This window comes from Bufo gargarizans, chromosome 5 (assembly GCF_014858855.1).
Source record: "Bufo gargarizans isolate SCDJY-AF-19 chromosome 5, ASM1485885v1, whole genome shotgun sequence".
In the NCBI taxonomy this organism is placed as follows: domain Eukaryota; kingdom Metazoa; phylum Chordata; class Amphibia; order Anura; family Bufonidae; genus Bufo; species Bufo gargarizans.
The window spans coordinates 174,177,435-174,200,517 of record NC_058084.1 but is presented as its reverse complement, the minus strand read 5'-3'; the positions used below and the strand labels follow the sequence as shown (position 1 = coordinate 174,200,517).

The following is a 23,083-nucleotide window of genomic DNA, read 5'->3' as shown; positions in this document are numbered from 1 at the left end:
GTTATTGTCTTCTATCTCCTTTGGTCCCGACTAACAGCAAGACCTATTCTTTGGGTTTACCCACACTTCCCCCTCTCATGATTAAGCCTTTAGGCTTCACACTGTTTCTACTGAAGATACTCACCGTAGCACTACTATACCATTGTTCCATTTAATGTTATGTTTATGGTTGTGTTTTCCTTCCCCTCATATCCAGTCATGATACATTGAGATATTACCCCTACAGCCACCTTCTAGATGTAGGACGGGTGCCTGCTCTCCTTGAGGCTGCCAAGTTATTCAGCATGATACCACACATATTATCCTTCCCCATCCTTATCCTAAACACTATAGTTGATCTGAACTTAGTCACTTACAATGTGAAGGGGCTTAGATCTCCATCCAAAAGAGCCCAAATTTTCTCCCTCCTGGGGAAGGAAAAGTGCTCGGTGCTCTTTCTCCAGGAAACCCATTATAAACACAGCAAATACCCAGACCTCTCCTTCTCTAGATTCCCAAATTGGTATCGCTGCGGTGCAGACGGTGCCACTTCAAGGGGAGTAAGCATTGGCTTCAGAAAAGATGTTCCTTTCTCATATGCTACTCACACCCAAGATCCTGAGGGGAGGTACATTATCTTAAAGGGTCATATTTGCCAAAAGATGTATACCGTATTTTTCGCTTTATAAGACACACTTTTTTTCCCCTAAAAGAGGGGGGGAAATGACAGTGCGTCTTATAAAACGAATGTTGACTTTTTATTACAGGGCTGACACTGATGTATCGCCGGCCGCTCTGCTGCACAGTGTGGCCGGCGATACATCAGTCGCAGTGCGGGGAGGGAGGAGGGGCTGGAGGCAAGTCACAGCGGGGCCGATGCAGTCACTGTATTACACCGGGCCCCGCGCACAGAAGTCTCTTTGTATGTAAAATCTTTCATTAATCCTTAATACCGTAAATCGCCCTCCTTTTGATAAACGTTACTAGCCTAATCGCCTGCATCACTACTCACTATGAATACAGCGTGCGGTCCGGCCGGCGTGTGTGACTGACGTCACGCTCCTCCCACTTCATTAATGAAGCAGGAGCAGGATGAAGTCATGCGCCGGAGGGACCGCACGCTACATTCATAGTGAGTACTGATGCAGGCGATTAGGCTAGTTTATCAATAGGAGAGCGATGGACAAAGAGACTTCTGTGCGCTGGGCCCGGTGTAATACAGTGACTGCACCGGGCCCCGCTGTGACTTGCCTCCAGCCCCTCCTCCCTCCCCGCACTGTGACTGATGTATCGCCGGCCACACTGTGCAGCATAGCGGCCGGCGATATATCAGTGTCAGCTAGTTTATCAAAAGGAGAGCGATTGATTCTATTTTACATGCAAAGAATAAAGTACTGTAATGCTGTGAAACATAGGGCCATGAGGGGAACCAGCATAAGATGCTATATGTGTGTCACCCACACATATAGCATCTTATGCTGGCCCCCCTCATGGCCCTATGTTTCACAGCACACATCCCCCATAACAGTGCATCATCCATAGATCCCCCCATAACAGTGCATCATCCACAGATTCCCCCCCCCATAACAGTGTGTCATCCACAGATCCCCCATAACAGTGCATCATCCACAGAGCCCCATAACAGTGTCATCCCCAGACCATTAGTTCAAAATCCACCAAAAGCACACCTTTTGGTTAAAAATATTTTTTTTTATTATTTTCCTCCTCAAAAACCTAGGTGCGTCTTATAACGCGAAAAATACAGTACTTTTGTAAACATATATGCTCCTAACTCTGACCAAATATCCTGGTTGCTGTCTGTCCTATCCCTAGTAGAAAATATCCAGGAGGGTACTCTTGTCTTGGCAGGAGATCTCAATGTTGCATTGCAACCTCTTACTGCCACATTCTCTAAAAGGTCCTCCTTCTGTGCCAGATTGCTAAAAAAAAAACTGAATACCAAGTTGTATGATTTAGGTCTCAGACATTTGGAGATGCCTTAACTCAAATTGTACTGATTACTCTTTTTTATTCCATTCCAGGACAATCCTACAGCAGGATTGATTATATTTTTGTCCCTAAGGACCAGGTACAGCTCTGCACAGACACGAGGATTGGAAGTATCACCATCTCTGACCATGCGCCGGTATTTTGTACCCTTCGCTCTCCAATTAACACTGGTAGGTCCCCTCTTTGGAGGCTTAACGAGTCCATACTGAGCTGTGAGGCTAAGACCCATTTCTCGTCACTTTTTCCACTAACTAATATTTTTCCACTAACAACACACCAGAAATATCCCCCCAAATCCTCTGGGATGCCCACAAAGAATTTATCAGGGGGCACTTTATCAGTAAATGTTCCTTCATGAAGAAGCAATCTGATAAACATCTATCAAGCCTTCCCAAGGTCCACCGATCTCTCAAAAGCCATAGCTGAACAGTTCAAGCTTTTCTACGAATCCATTTACAATTTATCTCCACTGGGAGATAGCCAATTCCTCTCAGGAAAAGATAATGAGGTACACAACTTCCTAGACTCCTTAGACCTCCCGACTCTAACCCCCACCCAAAAAGATGCCTTGTCAAAACCATTTACACTCCTAGAGCTGACCACAGCATTAAGATCTTCCCCAAAAGGCAAAGGCCCTGGACCCGATGGTTTCACTACTTCTTACTACATGGCATTCCAAAATTCGCTGTTCCCCCACTATCTTCCCGTCTGTAACCTCGCCCTACAAAATATATCACTGTCTTCTGAAATGACTATGCCCTAATCACGGTAATCCCAAAAGAAGGGATCTTGTGCAAACTACCGTCCCATATCCCTGTTGAACATTGATCTGAAACTACTAGCGAAAATGTTGGCTACCAGACTCAAATTGCTTCTCCAAACTTTAATCCACCCAGATCAAGTGGGTTTCGTACGAGGCCGTGAGGGAAAGGACAACACCACCAAAGTTCTTGATGCCTTATATTATGCCTCTCATAAAAAGAAGCCGCTTGTACTTCTCGGCACTGATGCCGAAAAGGCATTCAACAGCATAGACTGGTCCTTCATCAAATACACCCTACAGAAATTCCACCTTTCCGACCCCTTTATCCATGCCATTTTTGCAATGTACAATAACTCCTCAGCCGCAGTATTAGTCAACAACCTCATTTCACCCCGATTTTCCATAAAAAATGTTACCCGTCAGGGATGCCCTCTCTCCCCCCTTATATTTGTCCTTGTGATGGAAACCTTAATGCAGGCCCTCAGGCAAGATAAAGGAATCATGGGTCTGAGAATAGGAACATCAGAGTTCAAATTAGCTGCTTTTGCTGATGACCTTCCGATACTTACCACCAATCCCTCCACATCCATGCCCTTAATAACAACACTCCTAGCGAAATTCGGCTCCCTATCCAATTTAAAAGTTAACCCACATAAATCACAAATCCTCCACACTGGACTTTCTCCCACTACACTCTCAGCTCTCTAAACCAACTCCCCTTTTAATTGGTCCTCTCCTCATCTAAATTACTTATATATTAAATTAACCTCTCATCTTCCTGACCTATTTTGCCTCAATTACACATCCCTTCTACGTGCCATCGCTGCTCAGTTGAACTCACTGGATCACCATTATCTGTCCTGGTTCGGGAGAAAGAACTTGGTCATGTCTTTGGTGATTCTTAGGGCTGTTTCACACAAGTGGATGCCGTGTGTGACATCCGCTCCGTGAATGACAGCCAAGACCCGATGCGAACTGCAGAAGCACGGAGCATTAACATGATTGATAATGCTCCGTGCCTCTCTCTGACCTCTTTACTACAAAATCACAATGACAACTTTATCTCACTGTGATTTCATAGTAAAGAGGTCACAGAGAGGCATGGAGCATTAGCAATCATGTTAATGCTCCGTGCCTCTGCAGTCTGCATCGGGTCTTGGCTCTCATTCACAGAGCGGATGTCACGCACGGCATCCGCTCGTGTGAAACAGCCCTTAGACTCACTTACCTAATGCAAGTTCTCCCAATAGCAATTCCCAGGTAATACTTTAGTTCCTTAAACAATCATATTCGTAAATTTATCTGGCAGGGAAGAAGGCCTAGGATTTCCTTTTCAACCCTAACTAAACCTAAACATCTAGGCGGGATAGGCCTCCCAGATCCTGAAAAGTACATGAAAGCCATACACTTGTGTAGAGTTGTGGATTGGCTTAGACCCTCTCAGCAAAAACAATGGCTAGCCTTGGAAAGTGTATACTTTCCCTCCATCCTTAGGGCCCTGTTGTTGGCGGACCACTTCCATCCCGAGCTTCTATACCCAATCCTTTGGTTTGTACAACTATTAGGGTGTGGGAGTGGTTCCCTGCTAACTATCGAGCCCTAACTTTACCTTCTCCTCTCCTACAAGTTAGGCATATAATCTCTCTCTCACCACAAGTGTCTGCATTCCCATGTACTCCTGAAATTGTGCTTCTCTCATTTGGCATTCGGGGAAGGGACACACATACACTGTCCCTTTTTTCTTTCTTGATCTCAGCCGCATGCCTGATGATCCCTATCCATTGGAGCTCTCTCGAAGCTCCAAGTGTTGACCAGTGGCTCAATAAGGTGGATCAGCTGTACCGCCTGGAAGAACTTTCTCACTCGGAACTGAGTACTAGAGCCACCTTTCTATCCATTTGGTCTTTATGGAAATAATATAGGCATTTCTCTTAACACCTCTTACATGGCATAACTACCTCTATGTAAACATGACTGATTATCTCTCTTTCTTTTCTGTTCTTTTTGAATTTTTCATCTGTGCAATTGTCCTATAACTCACTGGATTATACATGAACGATTATTGTCAAATATACACCTACTTTTATACCTTGTGGTATTCCAATGTCTTTCTCATTTGATTTATTGTACAAAAACAATAAAAAAAATTATATTAAAAACTATTAAAAACTCCGCTTTTTTTCTACATTTTCCTTGTTTTCTGATAAAAATTTAAATCACTTTGCATATGTTTTGGAACAGTTCCTGTTTTTCTAAAAAAAAAATAAAAAAAAAATACATTCCCTTCAGGAAATAAAAACATAGGGGAATTTATCATGAGGATAATATTTCTAGTTAATTTTGATTGAGTCTGCATTGGACCACTTTGCACCAGATTTACCAAATGTTGCATATTGTTAAATTTGTCTCATCTTTAAGCATAAATAAAGATGTTTAATACTTCTGGATGATCCATAATCAAGTTAATATATTTCAAATATTCTTCTTCTAACTGAATTATAAAAATTCCATAAAATAGCTGGCAGAGGAGGGCATATTGATGACATGTGATATTGCTATTTTTTTTTCTATGCACTGCTCCATTCCCCCGCTGTGTCCCCCATTCATTGGCCACAGACGATGCCGGTAAGATGCCCGAAAGCGCGATCTCACTTAATTGCGGCATCTAAAGGCTTTAATGACCGCAATAATCGTTATTGCCTTTCACAGTCATTAGCTGAGGGTTTATACTGTTTGAAACCCACTGCATGAGTGAGTGGGCACCATGTTTGCACTTCACTTGAGCACAATACATGCAGAATCATGTTTTGCTGAAATTACAAATGTAAGTCGTTTGAGGTATGTCTCTATCAGCTTAGCACATCCAGAATGTTTGCCTATTCTTCCATGCAAAACTGCTTCAACTTCTTCAAGTTACATACCGTAAGGTGCATTGGTGTAAGACAGTCTTCAAGTCATACCACAGATTCTCGATTGGATTGAGTGCAACACCAAGCGATCAAAAAGGCATATGCCCCTCCAAAATAGTACCAATCAAACTGTCACCTCATCACACAATAAACGAGACCCTAACTAAAACAATCGGTCAAAAAATAAAAAAGCTATGGCTCTCAGACTATGGAGACACTAAATTATCATTTTTGTGACATTATTGTGTAAAACTTAAATAAATAAGAAAAAGTACACATATTAGGTATTGCCATGTCTGGAACAATCTGCTCGATAAAAATGTCACATGACCTCACCCCTCAGGTGAACGCTGGAAAAATAAATAAATAAATACTGTGCTAAAACAACCAATTTTTTGGTCACCCTGCTCCATAAAATGTAATAATGAATGATCAAACAATCATATGTACCCAAAAATGGCACCAATAAAAACATCAACACTTCCTGCAAAAAAAAGAACCCCTGCACAAGACAATCGTCAGAAAAATAAAAAATATATGGCGTTCAGAAAATGGAGTTTATTATGTAAAACTGAAACAAACAAACAAACAAAGAAAGTAGACATATTTGATATCATTGCTTCCGTAACAACCTGCTCTATAAAAACAGCACATGATCTACCCTGAATGAATGTTGTAAAAAATTTAAAAATAAAGACAGTGACAAAACAGCAATTTTTTTGTTACCTTGCCTCACATAAAATGTAATATAGAGCAATTAAAAATCATACATACCCCAAAATAGTACCAATAAAACTGTCACCTTATCCCCTAGTTTCCAAAATGGGGTAACTTTTTGGCAGTTTCTACTGTAGGTGTGCATCAGGAGGGGGCTTCAAAAGGGACATGGCATCTAAAAACCAGTTCAGCAAAATCTGCTTTCCAAAAACCCTATGGTGCTCCTTTTCTTCTGCGCCCTGCCGTGTGAGTTTTGTTTGGCTGTTAACCCTCGATGTGTTAAAGAATGTTAAGTAATAAATATTTTATGAGGTATCACTTGAAAATGTTTCAAAATTTTGGGTAAATTTGGGATTTTTTCCAGAAATAAAGGTAAAATATATTGACTTAAATTTACCATTAACATGAAGTACAATCTCTTAATGGTTTGGATAAGTAAAAGCGTTCCAAAGTTTTTACCACATAAAGTGACACCTCAGATTTGCTAAATTAGGCCTGGTCAGGAAGGGGATAAATGGCCCGGTCTGGAAGTGGTTAAACCATTTCAGTGTAGCTTTAGAAGTATGTTTAGCGTTATTGTCTTGCTGGAAAGTAAACCTAGACTTAAATCTCCTGCGGACCGAATCAGGTTTTTCTTAAGAACTGCCCTGTATTTATGGCAATCCGTCTTTTCTTCAATCCTGACCATTTTGTAGTCTCTGCCAGCTACTTGTGGGTTTGCGCCACACAAAACGATTCCAGTCATGGCCAAAAATTTATATTTTAGTCTCAACTGACCAGAGAACGCACGTGTTGTAGTTTGCTTTCCATCCTGGGATGTGGAGCAAGACGGATCCGGAGTGACCCCCAATGCAAGTCAAAGGGGATGGATCCATTTTCTCTGCAACAATAGAAAACGGATCCGTCCCCCATTGACTTTCAATGGAGTTCATGACAGATCCGTCTTGGCAATGTTAAAGATAATACAACAGGATCTGTTCATAACGGATGCAGATGGTTGTATTAGGGGTGGGCGATATAGGCGATATAGGCGATATGCGATATGAATTTGGGCCACGATATGGATTTTCGCCATATCGCCTATATCGCCGGACCGCGATATGATCATTTTCTCCTGAGCCGGCCGGCACAGCGGAGGGAGGAGGAGGGGGGAGGAGGGAGTCCCTCCCTCCCCACTGTGCGCGGCTGCCGCTGAACACCAATGAGGACAGAGTAGGAGGAGGAGGGGAGGGACTGTGGCCACTGCGCTACCAATGAATGTGCCGGCCATATCCCACAGGGTCCCCCTCCTCCCCCCCATCATTGGTGGCAGTTTGCAGTTCCGATCGGAGCCCCAGCAGTGTAATGCTGGGGCTCCGATCGGTTACCATGGCAGCCAGGAGTCACACTGCTGAAGCCCTGGCTGCCATGGTATGTTAGTGAGCAGAGAGCAGCGCATTATACTCACGTGCGCTGTGGCCGCCGGTCGCTCCTTCTCATAGGTCTGTGCGGCGGATAGCTAATGCTTACAGCATTAGCAATGCGCCGCACAGACCTATGAGAAGAAGGAGCGACCGGCGGCCACAGCGCACGTGAGTATAATGCGCTGCTCTCTGCTCACTAACATACCATGGCAGCCAGGACTTCAGCAGCGTGACTCCTGGCTGCCATGGTAACCGATCGGAGCCCCAGCATTACACTGCTGGGGCTCCGATCGGAACTGCAAACTGCCACCAATGATGGGGGGGAGGAGGGGGACCCTGTGGCCACTGCCACCAATGATTAATACTGGGGAGGGAGGGGGGGTTTGCGTTACCAGAAGGGGCAGATCAGAGGCTGGGGGAGAAGATCAGAGGCTGGGGAAGGGGGGCAGATCAGAGGTTGGGGAGAAGATCAAAGGCTGGGGAAGGGGGGGCAGATCAGAGGCTGGGGAGAAGATCAGAGGCTGGGGAAGGGGGGCAGATCAGAGGCTGGGGAGAAGATCAGAGGCTGGGGAAGGGGGGCAGATCAGAGGCTGGGGAGAAGATCAGAGGCTGGGGAAGGGAGGCAGATCAGAGGCTGGGGAGAAGATCAGAGGCTGGGGAAGGGGGGCAGATCAGAGGCTGGGGGGGCAGATCAGAGGCTGGGGGGCAGATCAGAGGCTGGGGGGCAGATCAGAGGCTGGGGGGGCAGATCAGAGGCTGGGGGGGCAGATCAGAGGCTGCGGGGGGGCAGATCAGAGGCTGGGGGGGGGCAGATCAGAGGCTGGGGGGGGGCAGATCAGAGGCTGGGGGGGGGCAGATCAGAGGCTGCGGGGGGGCAGATCAGAGGCTGCGGGGGGGCAGATCAGAGGCTGCGGGGGGGCAGATCAGAGGCTGGCGGGGGCAGATCAGAGGCTGGCGGGGGGCAGATCAGAGGCTGGCGGGGGCAGATCAGAGGCTGGGGGGGTGCAGATCAGAGGCTGGGGGGGGCAGATCAGAGGCTGGGGGGGGCAGATCAGAGGCTGGGGAGAAGATCAGAGGCTGGGGAAGGGAGGCAGATCAGAGGCTGGGGAGAAGATCAGAGGCTGGGGAAGGGGGGCAGATCAGAGGCTGGGGGGCAGATCAGAGGCTGGGGGGCAGATCAGAGGCTGGGGGGGCAGATCAGAGGCTGGGGGGGCAGATCAGAGGCTGCGGGGGGGCAGATCAGAGGCTGGGGGGGGCAGATCAGAGGCTGCGGGGGGGCAGATCAGAGGCTGCGGGGGGGCAGATCAGAGGCTGCGGGGGGGCAGATCAGAGGCTGCGGGGGGGCAGATCAGAGGCTGCGGGGGGGCAGATCAGAGGCTGGCGGGGGCAGATCAGAGGCTGGCGGGGGCAGATCAGAGGCTGGCGGGGGCAGATCAGAGGCTGGGGGGGTGCAGATCAGAGGCTGGGGGGGGCAGATCAGAGGCTGGGGGGGGCAGATCAGAGGCTGGGGGGGGCAGATCAGAGGCTGGGGGGGGGCAGATCAGAGGCTGGGGGAGCACATGAGAGGCTGGCGCCATGGTCAGCTCCCTGCTGTTGTGTGCACTATGCACAGGGCAGCAGGGAGAGTGTAAAGTCCTATTCACCCTAATAGAGCTCTATTAGGGTGAATATGACAAGGGTTCTAGCCCTTAAGGAGGCAAATAGTTAATAAATAAAAAGTAAAAAATAAATAAAATTTAAACACCCCCCCCCCCCAATATAGAAAACAATATATCGCAATATATATCGCATATCGCACATGCTTAAAATTATATCGCAATATAGATTTTAGGCCATATCGCCCACCCCTAGGTTGTATTATCAGTAACAAAAGCGTTTTCAAGGAACCCTGCCAGATCCAGCAAAAACACCAGTGTGAAAGTAGCCTTACATATTCATTATAGATTAAATATATTTCATGTAAAATATGTAACACTTAAAATGGTGTTCAAAACGGAATGTACAATTTACAAATAGACCTCAGACCAACATAATAAAATATAACTGAAGAAATAACAAACAACAAAACCCTCATTCCAGTTTTACATAACTACTCAGTAAATGGTCATTGGAGTATAAAGTTGGCCACTTCTTGCTGAGTATAAGCAAATTGTTAAACAAAAAAGGGACATTAGTTCACTTTTCTGCTTTCTATAATCTAACTGATACTTTGCCAAAATGGTTAACTGAAAGCAGTGTAATCAATATACTAAATAAATACCAAATGGATCTTCAATAGCAAGATGGCATGACATACTTGCTCTACTAAAACACAAGCATTTTTTTAAACACTGATAACAATCTCCAGATGTACAGTACGCAGCAAGGTGTCCTCACAATCTCCAGGATTTAGTCAAGATGCAGTTTGGCAGACACGTTAAAGTGTTTTGATTATTCGTAAAAAGATAACATAGGTTCATGTATCAGAGATAAGAGCCAGTGAACCCTCGCAACTGCAATCCTATTTGTACTGGCTCAAACACAAGGTACATGGTCTAAGGGATTCAATTTAATGTCCAAGTTATTTTTTTGTTCTTTGTATGTTTGTAACAGTGGCCCTGTCCTCCTAGTTAGCTGAGAGTCACATAACCTGTGATGTCAGCTTCTTTACTTGCTCTGATGACGTTCCACGCACAAGCCTGAGCAAGCAGGTCTGCCTCTGTGCACTGAGCGTCACTGTGAAGGCTGTGCTGGTTGGAGACATAAGCCGCACCTCCTGCACTGCTGGATCTGCTGGTTGAGCTGGCTGCACTGTTTCTCCCCTCCCAATGGATTCTTCAGCAAAGTTTAACCCCTTCTACCATCAGCAGCACAGACTCAGGGTTGGAGGCTCTGCCCTAGGTACTGAGCAGCTGCAGGGTTTCTTCTTCTCCAGGCACTGAAGAGACAAATGCTGTGCAGAGGATCTCCCCACTCTGCACACCCTGCAAACACAGAGCTGACAGACTGGATGAGTCCTCTCCACTGTACTCTTATAATGGCCAAGAAAAAGTGTCTGTAGTGCATCGCACAAGAACATGTGTTAGAGAAGATCATGTATCAGCAGTATCATTATACTATACAGCTGGAACTTGTCATACACATACAAGATGTATTCCAGCAGTCAGACTGCAAACAGGGCAACACTTTTATTCACTCCTTCTACAGAGCAGGGGAGGGGAAAGGCAGTCTTTGTTAACACCCACATGAAGAAAATCTAAAATATTGTTGTTACACACCCCCACAGCTCTGCAACTACATGTCAACAAAGGAACAAGAACAGAATTAGGTAAATTAGTAAATATATATTTTTTTTTTGCTGCTCAGCCTATGCAAAGATCCCAAAGGTGGATGGTTGCATATCCACGTACCTCGACTATATAACCCCTGAACACCCTACAATAGTGAGGGGACACGACCACCGGCTCCCTACACCACACACGGAGGAAGTCAGGGTCACCTGGGATAGAAACATAGAATGTGTCGGCAGATAAGAACCATTTGGCCCATCTAGTCTGCCCAATATATCTGAATCCTATGAATAGTCCCTGGCCCTATCTTATATGAAGGATAGCCTTTTGCCTATCCCATGCATGCTTAAACTCCTTCACTGTATTTGTCGCTACCACTTCTGCAGGAAGGCTATTCCATGCATCCACTACTCTCTCAGTAAAGTAATACTTCCTTATATTACTTTTAAACCTTTGCCCCTCTAATTTAAAACTGTGTCCTCTTGTGGTAGTTTTTCTTCTTTTAAATATGCTCTCCTCCTTTACCGAGTTGATTCCCTTTATGTATTTAAAAGTTTCTATCATATCCCCTCGGTCTCTTCTTTCTTCCAAGCTATACATATTAAGGTCTTTTAACCTTTCCTGGTAAGTTTTATCCTGCAATCCATGGACCAGTTTAGTAGCTCTTCTCTGAACTCTCTCTAGATCCAGCAAACAGAAAATAACAGATAAATGTACAGCACTTAACTTTGTAGCAGACTGGGAAACAGGATCAGCATGCACACACACTCCAGGAAGAAGTATAAGCTGCCCAGTAAAGCATTATGGGGAGGAATTTAAAGGGAAGCAATCAGTCCAACTACATGACAGCTGAGAGAGGCTAACGAGATGAGGAACTGAATACCACAACAAAGAAAACTCAAGGAGGAGGTTCTGAAAGGCCTCTGTCAGAGCTTCTCAGCTGTCTGGTTGTGACAGTACTCCTCCCTCTACGAGTGGACTCCGGACACTCAGAACCCACCTTCTCAGGATGGGACCAATGGAAAGCCCTGATGAGACGAGAGGCCTTAATGTCCGTCACTGGGACCCACATCCTCTCCTCAGGACCATAACCCTCCCAATGAACAAGGTACTGAAGAGAACCGCGGACAAGACGAGAATCCACAATCCTAGAGACCTGAAATTCAAGATTCCCATCAACCATAATCGGAGGAGGAGGCAAAGACGAGGGTACAATGGGTTGCACATAAGGTTTTAATAAGGACTTATGAAAAACATTATGAATCTTCCAAGTCTGAGGAAGATCAAGACGGTAGGCAACAGGATTGATGACAGACAGGATTGTGTAAGGCCCAATAAACCTAGGACCCAACTTCCAGGAGGGAACCTTCAATTTGATATTCTTGGTAGACAACCACAACAGATCACCAACATTCAGGTCCGGACCAAGCACACGTCTCTTATCTGCCACACGCTTATATCTCTCACTCATGCTCTTTAGATTATCCTCAATCTTTTGCCAAATAGATGACAAAGACGAGGAGAATCTGTCCTCATCAGGTAAACCAGAAGACCCCTCTCCCGAGAAAGTCCCAAACTGCGGATGAAACCCATATGCACCAAAAAATGGTGACTTATCAGAGGACTCCTGACGACGGTTATTTAAAGCAAACTCAGCAAGGGACAAAAAAGAACACCAATCCTCTTGATTCTCCGCCACAAAACAGCGCAGATATGTCTCCAGATTCTGATTGACGCGCTCTGTCTGGCCATTCGACTGCGGGTGGAAAGCAGAAGAGAATGACAACCGAACCCCCAAGCGAGAACAGAAAGCCTTCCAGAATCTAGAAACAAACTGCGTGCCCCTATCAGAGACTATGCCTGAAGGAATACCGTGCAATTTGACAATGTGATCAATAAATGCCTGCGCCAGCGTCTTAGCATTGGTCAAACCAGGAAAAGGGATGAAATGCACCATTTTGCTAAAACGGTCCACCACCACCAGAATCACAGTCTTCCCCGAGGAACGAGGCAGGTCCGTTATGAAGTCCATGGACAGATGTGTCCAAGGACGGGAAGGAATGGGTAAGGGAAGGAGAGGACCTGATGGCCATGAATGAGGGACTTTGGCACGAGCGCAAGTCTCGCAGGTTGCCACAAAACCCTCAACCGACTTACGAAGCGCAGGCCACCAGAATCTCCAAGCGATGAGATCCAGTGTGGCTCTTGCCCCCGGGTGCCCAGCAAGGACCGTATCGTGGTGTTCCTTAAAAATCTTGTGTCTTAAAGCGAGAGGCACAAACAACCTCCCAGGAGGACAAAGATCAGGAGCCTTTGACTGGGCTGCCTGCACCTCTGCCTCCAATTCAGAAAAAAGAGCAGAGACCACCACACCTTCAGCCAAAATGGGACCCGGGTCTTCAAAATTCCCGCCTCCCGGAAAACAACGTGACAGGGCATCTGCCTTCACATTCTTAACTCCACTCCAGGGCGGAACGTGACAACAAAATTAAATCTTGAAAAGAACAAAGACCATCTGGCCTGTCTCGGGTTCAGACGCTTGGCTGACTCCAAGTAGGCCAGATTTTTATGGTCAGTAAACACGGTAATAGGGTGTCTGGCTCCCTCTAGCCAATGGCGCCATTCCTCAAAAGCCAACTTGATGGCCAACAATTCCCTATCTCCCACATCGTAATTTCTCTCTGCGGAGGAGAGTTTTTTTGAGAAAAAGGCACACGGTTGCCATTTGGCAAGAGAGGAACCCTGAGACAAGACCGCACCCACACCCACCTCAGAAGCATCAACCTCAACTATGAAGGGTAAAGAAATATCAGGTTGCACCAAGATGGGAGCGGAAGCAAAACTCTCCTTGATATTAGAAAAAGCCTTACGCGACTCTACTGACCAAGAAGAAAAATCTACCCCCTTTCTGGTCATATTAGTGAGTGGTTTAACAATAGAGGAATAATTCAAAATAAACGTCCTATAATAATTGGCAAAGCCCAAAAAACGCATCAGCGCCTTCTGATTCTCAGGAAGCTCCCACTCAAGCACAGTGCGGACCTTCTCGGGGACCATGCGAAAACCAGAAGCGGAGAGAAGAAACCCCAGAAATTGAATTTCTGGAACCGCAAACACACATTTTTCCAGTTTCGCATATAATTTATTCTCCCGCAGAATGAGCAAGACCTGACGTAAATGTTCCTTATGAGTTTTGAAATCAGGAGAAAAAATCAAAATGTCATCCAAATACACTAATACAAATTTTCCCATCAAATGATAAAAAATGCTGTTCACGAAATGCTGAAAAACGGCTGGGGCATTCATCAAACCAAAAGGCATAACCAAATTTTCAAAATGGCCCTCAGGGGTATTGAAGGCCGTCTTCCATTCGTCTCCTTCTCTGACCCTGACCAGGTTGTATGCCCCTCTTAGATCTAATTTGGAAAAGACTTTAGCCCCAACAATCTGGTTAAACAGGTCCGGGATTAGAGGAAGCGGATAAGGGTCACGAATAGTGATACTGTTCAGCTCCCTGAAATCCAGACAAGGTCTTAAAGAACCATCTTTTTTCTTAACAAAGAAAAAACCAGCGGCAACAGGTGACTTTGAGGGTCATATGTGTCCTTTTCTCAGACTCTCAGAGATATAAGCACGCATAGCGATCCTTTCAGGTTGGGAAAGATTGTATAAACGAGATTTAGGCAGCTTGGCGCCTGGGATGAGATTAATAGGGCAATCGTACTCCCTGTGCGGGGGCAAATCCTGAACTCCACTCTCAGAGAAGACATCCGAAAATTCAGAGAGAAAAGATGGTACAATCTTAGTAGCAACCTCAGAAACAGATGTCGTGAGGCAATTCTCTCTGCAAAAGTCACTCCAACCATTTATTTGCCTCGCTTGCAAATCAATGGTGGGATTATGTTTAGTGAGCCAGGGTAGCCCCAACACTAGAGGAGTAGGCAAACCGCTAAGGACGAAACATGACACATCCTCAACATGAGCATCACTCACAATTAAACGGATATTGTGAACTATGCCCGTTAATGATTTCTGAGAAAGTGGAGAGGAATCAATAGCAAAAACAGGAATATCCTTTCCCAAAGTGCAAACCTGGAAACCATGAGTTATTGCAAATTGACTATCAATGAGATTGACCGCTGCTCCACTATCCACAAAAATCTCACAAAAAATGCTCTTGCTCTCTAGCGCCACCCTAGCAGGCAGGACAAAACGGGAACTACAAGCAAACAGAAAACCTTCAATTTCCGCCTCAACCCTGCCAATAGTAACAGACGGAACATTTTTAAAAGATTTTTTCCTCTTTGTTTCTTTATTACTCCCAGAGAACTGCCTGAATCTCCTAGAGGGACAAACATTTGCCAGATGATTTATACCTCCACAACAAAAACAAACCCTCCCATGCGGGCTGAATCTTCTATTGTCAGAAGCAATCAACCCCAGCTGCATGGGCTCCTGCTCAGAAGGGGCTTACAGCGACTGAGACCCCTGCGCACAGAATGGGACCGCTGCACTGTCCTGGGACTGAGTATGACAGGAAGGAGAGATCTCTCCTCTCTCTCTAAGACGCCTGTCAATACGAACGGCCTGAGACATAGCAGAGTCCAAGGAAATAGGCCTTTCATGAAAGGCAAATGCATCTTTCAATCCGTCTGAAAGACCATGGCAAAATTGACTTCGGAGTGCAGCATCATTCCAACCAGTATCAGCTGCCCATCTCCGAAATTCTGAACAGTATATCTCTGCGGATTGTTTACCCTGGCATAATAGACGTAGTCTAGACTCAGCCAGAGCAATACGATCCGGATCATCACATATCTGACCCAGGGCTAAAAAGAATTCATCCACTGAACGGAGGGGCCGTGCCCCCTCCGGCAGCGAAAAGGCCCAGGACTAAACAGGAGGGAAGGCTAAACCTTGGCCAGGAACAGGGCCAGGGTAAGGAATCAATATCAAAGCACAATACCAAAACGGTTAGGAGTCAGGTGTGTAAACACCTTGATAACCAGGCAAGAATCCAAGGCAGAGCTTATATTTCAAATAGCCCACCAGGTCTAGTTGCCTAGTGTAATGCAGTGGGGTGTGTAACCAATGTGCCACTTAATAGATTTGACTTGGGGCTACTTCTGAGGGTTTTGCCAATGTGGTCCACTGGTATTTACCATCGTACAGGAATGTGGACTTCACTGCAGGGGCAACCAGGTCGCCACCTCTAAGAGTATACTTCCTTCAGAGGCTGCTAAACGAGGCGGTTCAACAGACACCAGTGACAGGCAGAAGCGTGGTAAGAGGCAAGCCACTTTGGCAGCGCCCTGCCATCCATCTCACATGCCTCACAGATAATTTGACCGCTGAGGAAGGTCCGTTGGGACCGAAACGTCCGGTCAATTTTTGCTTCCTGAATGTGATGTAACATTGGGCAACTGGAATATAAAACCCTTGCATCAATAAACTTTTTCTGAAAATGCAAAGCTAAACAATCTGAGTGCCTCAATTCTCAAAATATGCAGTAATAATGACATGCTAACTTCACTCTGCGGGTCAGTACAAGTTGTCACGAACCAGCGAGTGTGAACCCACTGTGCCACGTGTCCTACCAAGTGAACCCCTGGATCTTCACAGTACCCCTTATGGTGGGGATAGACTTTCCAGAGGGGAACACCAGATTGCTACCTCTTGAGGAGGATAGGCACGCGACGCAGCTGGTCGAGGCAGACCAGGAGGTACCTGAGAAAGGTACCAGAGGTGCAGGACTGAAGGATGAGGCAGAGCCATAGTCAGACAGGCAAAAGGTCAGGGCAGGCGGCACAGGTACAGGTCAATCCGGGTCGGGAACAGGAGAGTCAAGGCAAGCAGATAGGGATATAACAGGTAGCAAGTCAAGGAATACAGATACGAGTCAGGAACACAAGCTGAAAACAGGAATGTTAGCAGGGCACAAGGACTCTGACACTGATGCATCTGGGGAGGGGCCTGAGCCACATATATGTGCAGGAGGGCTAGGATAGGTCAGCGACGTGATATGACCTAACCCATAAAGCACAGGAAGTGACGCGCGCCGGCCCTTAAGGAAGTGCTGCAGGAAACAAGTAGCAAGCATGCTGTGGCCAGGGCTGAGAGCAAACTGTGCAGCGGATCCCAGAACAACAGCACCAACACAGACAGGACTGCAGCGGTGAATGGAAAGCACCAGCCGCAGATCACCGCTAAACACGCCACCCAGGACCGCAGCAGTAAGCAGGAGAAGAGCGGTGCATAGCAGCTGCTGTTACGCAAGTACAGCCATATCAACAACAAAACATTATAGTTTCTCTTATATTTTAATCTTTTTTATTATGATATTATGACAGATAGAACTTTTTTATATTTAGGTCTCCAGTTTAAGGGCTCATTTTTTTGTCAAGCAAACTGTAGTTTTTATTGGTACCATTTTGGAGTCTGTATGAGTTTTTTTATGTATTTTCTTTAATGCTATTCTGCCATGCTCCCAACTAAATGCCGACTCAGATATTGTGACAGCAACTGACCACAGCATTTGAGGGGTTGATTAGAATTTTTAGATTTTTTTATATTTTTAAAAACATTTGTACACTTTTTTATAGCTCCCATAGGGAACTATAACAAGCAATAGTCAGATTTCTTCTCTTATAGACTCCAATGTGAATTAAGTCCCTTCTTCCTTTTACAAACAAGTCCTTTCTCCCTGCAGCACCTTGGGAGTCAATGTTTGTGTGATTTGGGGTAAATTACTTACGAACAATGGACAGACCCACTGGAATTAACCCCTACATTATACTCATATGAGGGCCAGCATTTATCAAGATTCATTTCTAGACAAAGCCCCTTCTCTGATGCATAAAACTGGGATTTGAACATGCAAGGATGATGCTCAAGTACTTCACATGTTTTGGGAATGTGTAGAACTGAGTCCATGTTAGAGAAAGGTTCCAAACATTATCAAGAGGGCAAATACAATAGAAATCTGCACACAACCCAAAATATGTCTACTGGGTTTACTTGGTGAACTGGTACTAGACAATTTCTGTTCACTGGGAATTTCAGAGACTATTATATCAAGGCCAAAAAATAATAATAATAATAATAATAAAAAAAAATTATGACATCAAGCAGTAATGTCTTAAGGGGGACAAACCTATAAACTGAACTAAAGTAGTGCAAACTGCCCTTGGAACACAAAAGACTTTGCACTTCTGGTCTAGATGTGCCTTATGTTGGTGCAACTATTTATATGTGCACAAATATTCATATAAATAACCTACTGAAACATGCAAAAGGTATATATTGAATAATAACTATGAAAATGTTTCATCATTGTCATCACTAGCATAAAGTATATTGTAAATGAAACATTCGGCCAGTACTTCTCCAGCCAAACAGTGCGCCATTAAAAGTAGGCAAATGAACGATTTTATGAGGGAATTTCCAAAAACCAGAGAGTAGGTGTACAGTCACATATAAGCCAAAAAGAACAATAAGTGCATTGATACAAATGTCAGCACTTTTGTAAATTAACCATTATATAGAATTAATTTTTTATTGCTTCCTTCACTTTGGTGCCTAAATCAAAACAGCTAAATAAAACAATAATAACAGCAATAAAGAAAAGTTTTAATTACCTGTGAGGAAAGTAGGTTGCAGTCAATGTGCATTCCTTTCCCTGTTTTAGCCCTTTGCAGTAAACCAGCCATAATGGCTCCATGAGCAAATAGTCCTGTTGCAAGGTCAGTCATAGCGACACCAGGACGGACAGGATCTCCATCCTGAAAATCAACAGCATTTTAATTGCATTGTGCAGTAAAAAACTGAATTAAAGGAAATGTTTGCTATAACTAGCAGCTTCTATTATAGTATAGCAGCTTCCCACCACATTTTTTCTAAGTTAGCAAAAATTATATATCATACAATTAAAGGTACATTACACCGGTATCATTCATACTATTTAAAGGGAACCTGTCACATTGAACATGGTGTTTGAGATGCAGGTAGCAAGTTATACAGCAGGATGAGCTGAGCATATTGATATATAATTTTGTAGGAAAATAATCAATATAATATGTAGTTTATTGATTTAAATTACTGCTCATTTTGGGCTTTGAAGACATGGAGGCGGTGCTATCAGTGGAAGGCTTATCACCTCAGAAAAGAGGAGGGTCTTATCACCCATTTACTTCAATAGACACTCAGAGCACTGTGAAAATGTCAACAACTTCTTACAAAATACCACATCCTCCCATACCAAATATGTGTGCAGGTATACTATAGAGTACCAGGACACTGACACTGCAGAAAGTGTTACCCAGCTTTCCCACATGCTGGAATGTCAAGATTTCTCTGTCTTGGCAAATTTGACATTCATTAGTGTTAGAAAGCTGGATTACAAGTCTTGTGGAGCTGTAAAAACCGGCCACATAATGTTACCCTTACATTTTGCAAGTAACTCAGCTTTCCTATGAACCTGAAAGGCAGATTTGCATAGCTTTCACACTATTTAGAAGTGAGGAGTGGGATTTATCTTGATAGATTTACTATTATACAGTCTCTATTACAGCTCCACATGATGGTAAGCCAGCTTTCCCAGGACCATGAAAGGCAAACCTGCATAGCTATAGTACTATTTAGGAGTGGGGAGGGGATTTTGTCTTAGTACACTTAGTATTCTGCAATCTCTATTACAGCTATACACGGTTGTAACCCAGCTTTGACCGGAACCTGAAATGCTAATCCGCCTAGCTATGACACTATCTAGGAATAGGAAGAGGGATTTATCTTGGAAGATTTAGTATTCTATATTTATATTACAGCTCCAGGAGGTGTTAACCCAGCTTTCCTAGAATCCTGAAAACAAATCTGCTTAGGTATGGCACTATTTCAGAGCGAGGAGATGTATGTATTTAGGTAGATTTAGTATTTAGCATTCCGTATTAAAGGGGTTCTCCAGGCTATTAATATTGATGACCTATCCTCAGTATAGGTCATCAATATCAGATCAGAGGGGGTCCGACACCAGGCACCCCCAACGAACAGTTATATGAGGAGACGGCGCGCGCAGGTTGCACATGCAGTCTCCCATCTCTCTTCCTACTCCTGCTATGTCTATGGCAAAATAGTAGCAAAGCAGGAAGGGAGACAGGAGACGGCACGTACACACTGCGTGCGCCGACTCCTCTTAGAGCTGATTGGCGGGGGTGCTGGGTGTGAGGCCCCCGCTGATCTGATATTGATGACCTATCCTGAGGAAAGAATAGGTCAGACATTGACTGTGGTATATCACCGCAGAAAAGCCAGGTATCCGGTTTTTTGGGACTGGGCCGCTGTTTCTTCCCTTCAGGCAGAGAAGGTAGGCGACCGTCAGGAGCTGTGACAGACATCCAGGAGGTGATGTCTAATGGAGGAATTGGTAACAACGACCAAGCTGGCCCGCTGGAGTTTTCTCAGTGCACCGTTTCCCTCCTTTAACAAAGGTACGTCCAAATGGGAATAGCCACTTAAAGAGGACCTTTCACCACTCCTGACCTGCCTATTTTAATAGCTACATGCATTCCCCATTTAATAACAAATCTGGAACGTCTATTCTTATGGCTCTACGTTGTGCCGGTCCTTTATTATTTCTACTAGACGTTATGAATGCATTGCTAGCAGTCTGCAGTAAGGGTACAGAGGGGAGGTAACCAGTTGGGGGGGTGTACCTGCACAGTCTGAAAATAGCAGCACTGATTGGATAGAGAGAAACTGTGTAGGTACACAACCACAACTGGTTACCTTCCCTCTGTATCCTTACTGAAGGCTAATAGCAATTCATTCATAACATCTAGTAGAAATAATAAAGGAATGGCACAACATACAGTCATAAGAATAGCAACATTTTTAGATTTGAGGTGGTTTGTCAATGTCCATAGAAGCCTTTGCTTATTCAAGGTAGATTCCAGGTCCTGGTAAAGTAGAGCTTGCCTGCCATCAAATTGCAAGTCCCTCTTTTCTATTGCGGCTTTGAGGTTCGCGGCTGTGTAAAGATAACTACGCAGGCCGCAGACCACATCCCTCAGTGGCTCGTTTTGTTTTGGTACTGGCCTCAGCGATCAGTGGATTCTTTCCAGCACCATAGCAGCCGCCTGCTCCTCTCCCAGTACCTCTGCAAATATGGGGGCAGGTTGTTGATGGTGTGTTATGGACTCCCTCGAATACAAATTTTCAGCCAGCTGCGATTTTCCTGGTCTTCTATTAAGGAAAATGCAGTGTTAAGAGAGACTCTAACTCAGCTGCACATTTCTTTTCCAGCTCAGCATTAAAAGAGATAATGGCGGTTTGTTTGGTTTCCAGAGCCTCCACTCTGTGCCCATTTTCCTTCCCCTCATTTTTAATCTCTGCCAATTCCTTCATATCTGATATGAGGGCTTGGGAAAAAAGCTTGCTTCAGGAACAAGCGAGATACTTGCATGGAATCCCTGGCTGCGCCTACTGTGTTCGAGTCAGTGAAGATGTCTGCGTCAGAGTTAGCATAAGCACATGGGTCCATGTGTTCATCAGGCGCCATCTTGCGCGGGTTTGTCAGAGAGGCTGCCGCTATTTATCTATGTCTGAGTGACCCTGTTCTTGTCTCACCAGATCTGCTTTGTCTCTGGCTCTGTCTTTGCTAATTTTAACCGCCTTGGGCCAGGAGAGCTTCAAAATTGAAGAAAACACAGGTTTATGTGGAATGTGCTCACTGACAAGCGTCTGTCTTGCTAAGCATTCAGGGTCAGGATTTTTCTGCCATATTGGTTGTCTGGTTGAAGAACTCTTTCAGTGGCACCCAACAAAAAATACAAGGGGTGCTCTCCCAAGCTATCTTTTATATGAAGGATTTCATCACCGCATAACTACGCAAATCAGGAATTCAACAGGCTGGGAAAGTTGGGTCACAACATCTGCAGAGATCTAATGGGGACCACACTTGGTACATACATTCTTTATACACTATATTGATACATTTCATATCAGGACAACTTTGAATATGTCATTTGGTGGCCAGTATACCTCTACATGCTATCCAGCTTTCAAAATCTGATGTAAGGCAAATCTGACCAATTATGCAGTAAAGAGAGGAATTACCACTGCATAATTAGGCGGTTTAGTTATTCAGCTGTATGTACTAAGTATATACTACTACTGGTAATATTGCTGGTGCTGTTTCCTTAGCTATTAACTATTAGTAACTAGGAGGTTCTTTCCAACAAAATGACCAGGCTCACTGTGTAGGCAAAAACTGGGCATAAACCCAGCCTCTTCTCCTAAATTCCCTGGCTCACGGACACTAGCATTAGAGCGCGGAGAAGACGTTGAAAAATAAGAACCAATGAAGACAAATAAGGAGATTAAGGCTAGTTTCAGACTAGCGGCAGGGGACTCCGACAGGCTATTCCGGCGGGTCAATGGGGACGAAGCAGCAGTCCGGGGGCACAAGTGAACTAACGGCAGGACAGATGTCCCCCCGCCGGAACAGCCTGCCGGAGTCCCCTGCCGCTAGTGTGAAAGTACCCTAACTAACATTTTGTTGTTTTTTCTTTTTTTCATTTGATTTCTGGGTTTAGTATCCCTTTAAATCTAGGTACTGAAATGTATCTCAAAATGTTCTAAAACATTTTTTTTACTCTGTTTTGTTTACAAGAATAAGAGGTTCGTCTTCTTGCATGTGATGTTGCTCTGATAATTTCAGATCAGAGATTTAACTCTGAAGAGACTTCAACCAGAAGCTGACTCACTGACATCTACAGGAAAGTGTTTTTCTACATGCTATGTGATCCATGCAGAGGTCACTATGCAGGGTCGGAGGTGTGCTGCTCCCATCATCTTTTGTCAATGATATGTTCAGCTGATTGCCAAAGGTTTTCAGGAGCTGTGCCTGTACCATCAGCAGCAAGTGTCAGCCGTAACATACAGCTCATACCCAGTAACAATAGCTGGGTTCAGGGCAGGGGCAGACTTGGAACTTAAAGTTGCCCTGGAAAAAAATGAAAAGTGGCCCCATGTTGTTGT

General features: G+C 44.9%; 1 protein-coding gene across 3 annotated transcripts in view; it reads right to left on the bottom strand.

The window, feature by feature from the left end:
• SUGCT (succinyl-CoA:glutarate-CoA transferase) overlaps positions 1-23,083 on the bottom strand; it is a 942,268-nt gene that overhangs the window by 808,656 nt on the left and 110,529 nt on the right. For all 3 annotated transcript variants that reach the window (XM_044293705.1, XM_044293704.1, XM_044293703.1), the window contains exon 8: positions 18,688-18,831. In XM_044293705.1, the coding sequence (XP_044149640.1) occupies positions 18,688-18,831 (144 nt within the window). The remainder of the gene's footprint in view (positions 1-18,687; positions 18,832-23,083) is intronic.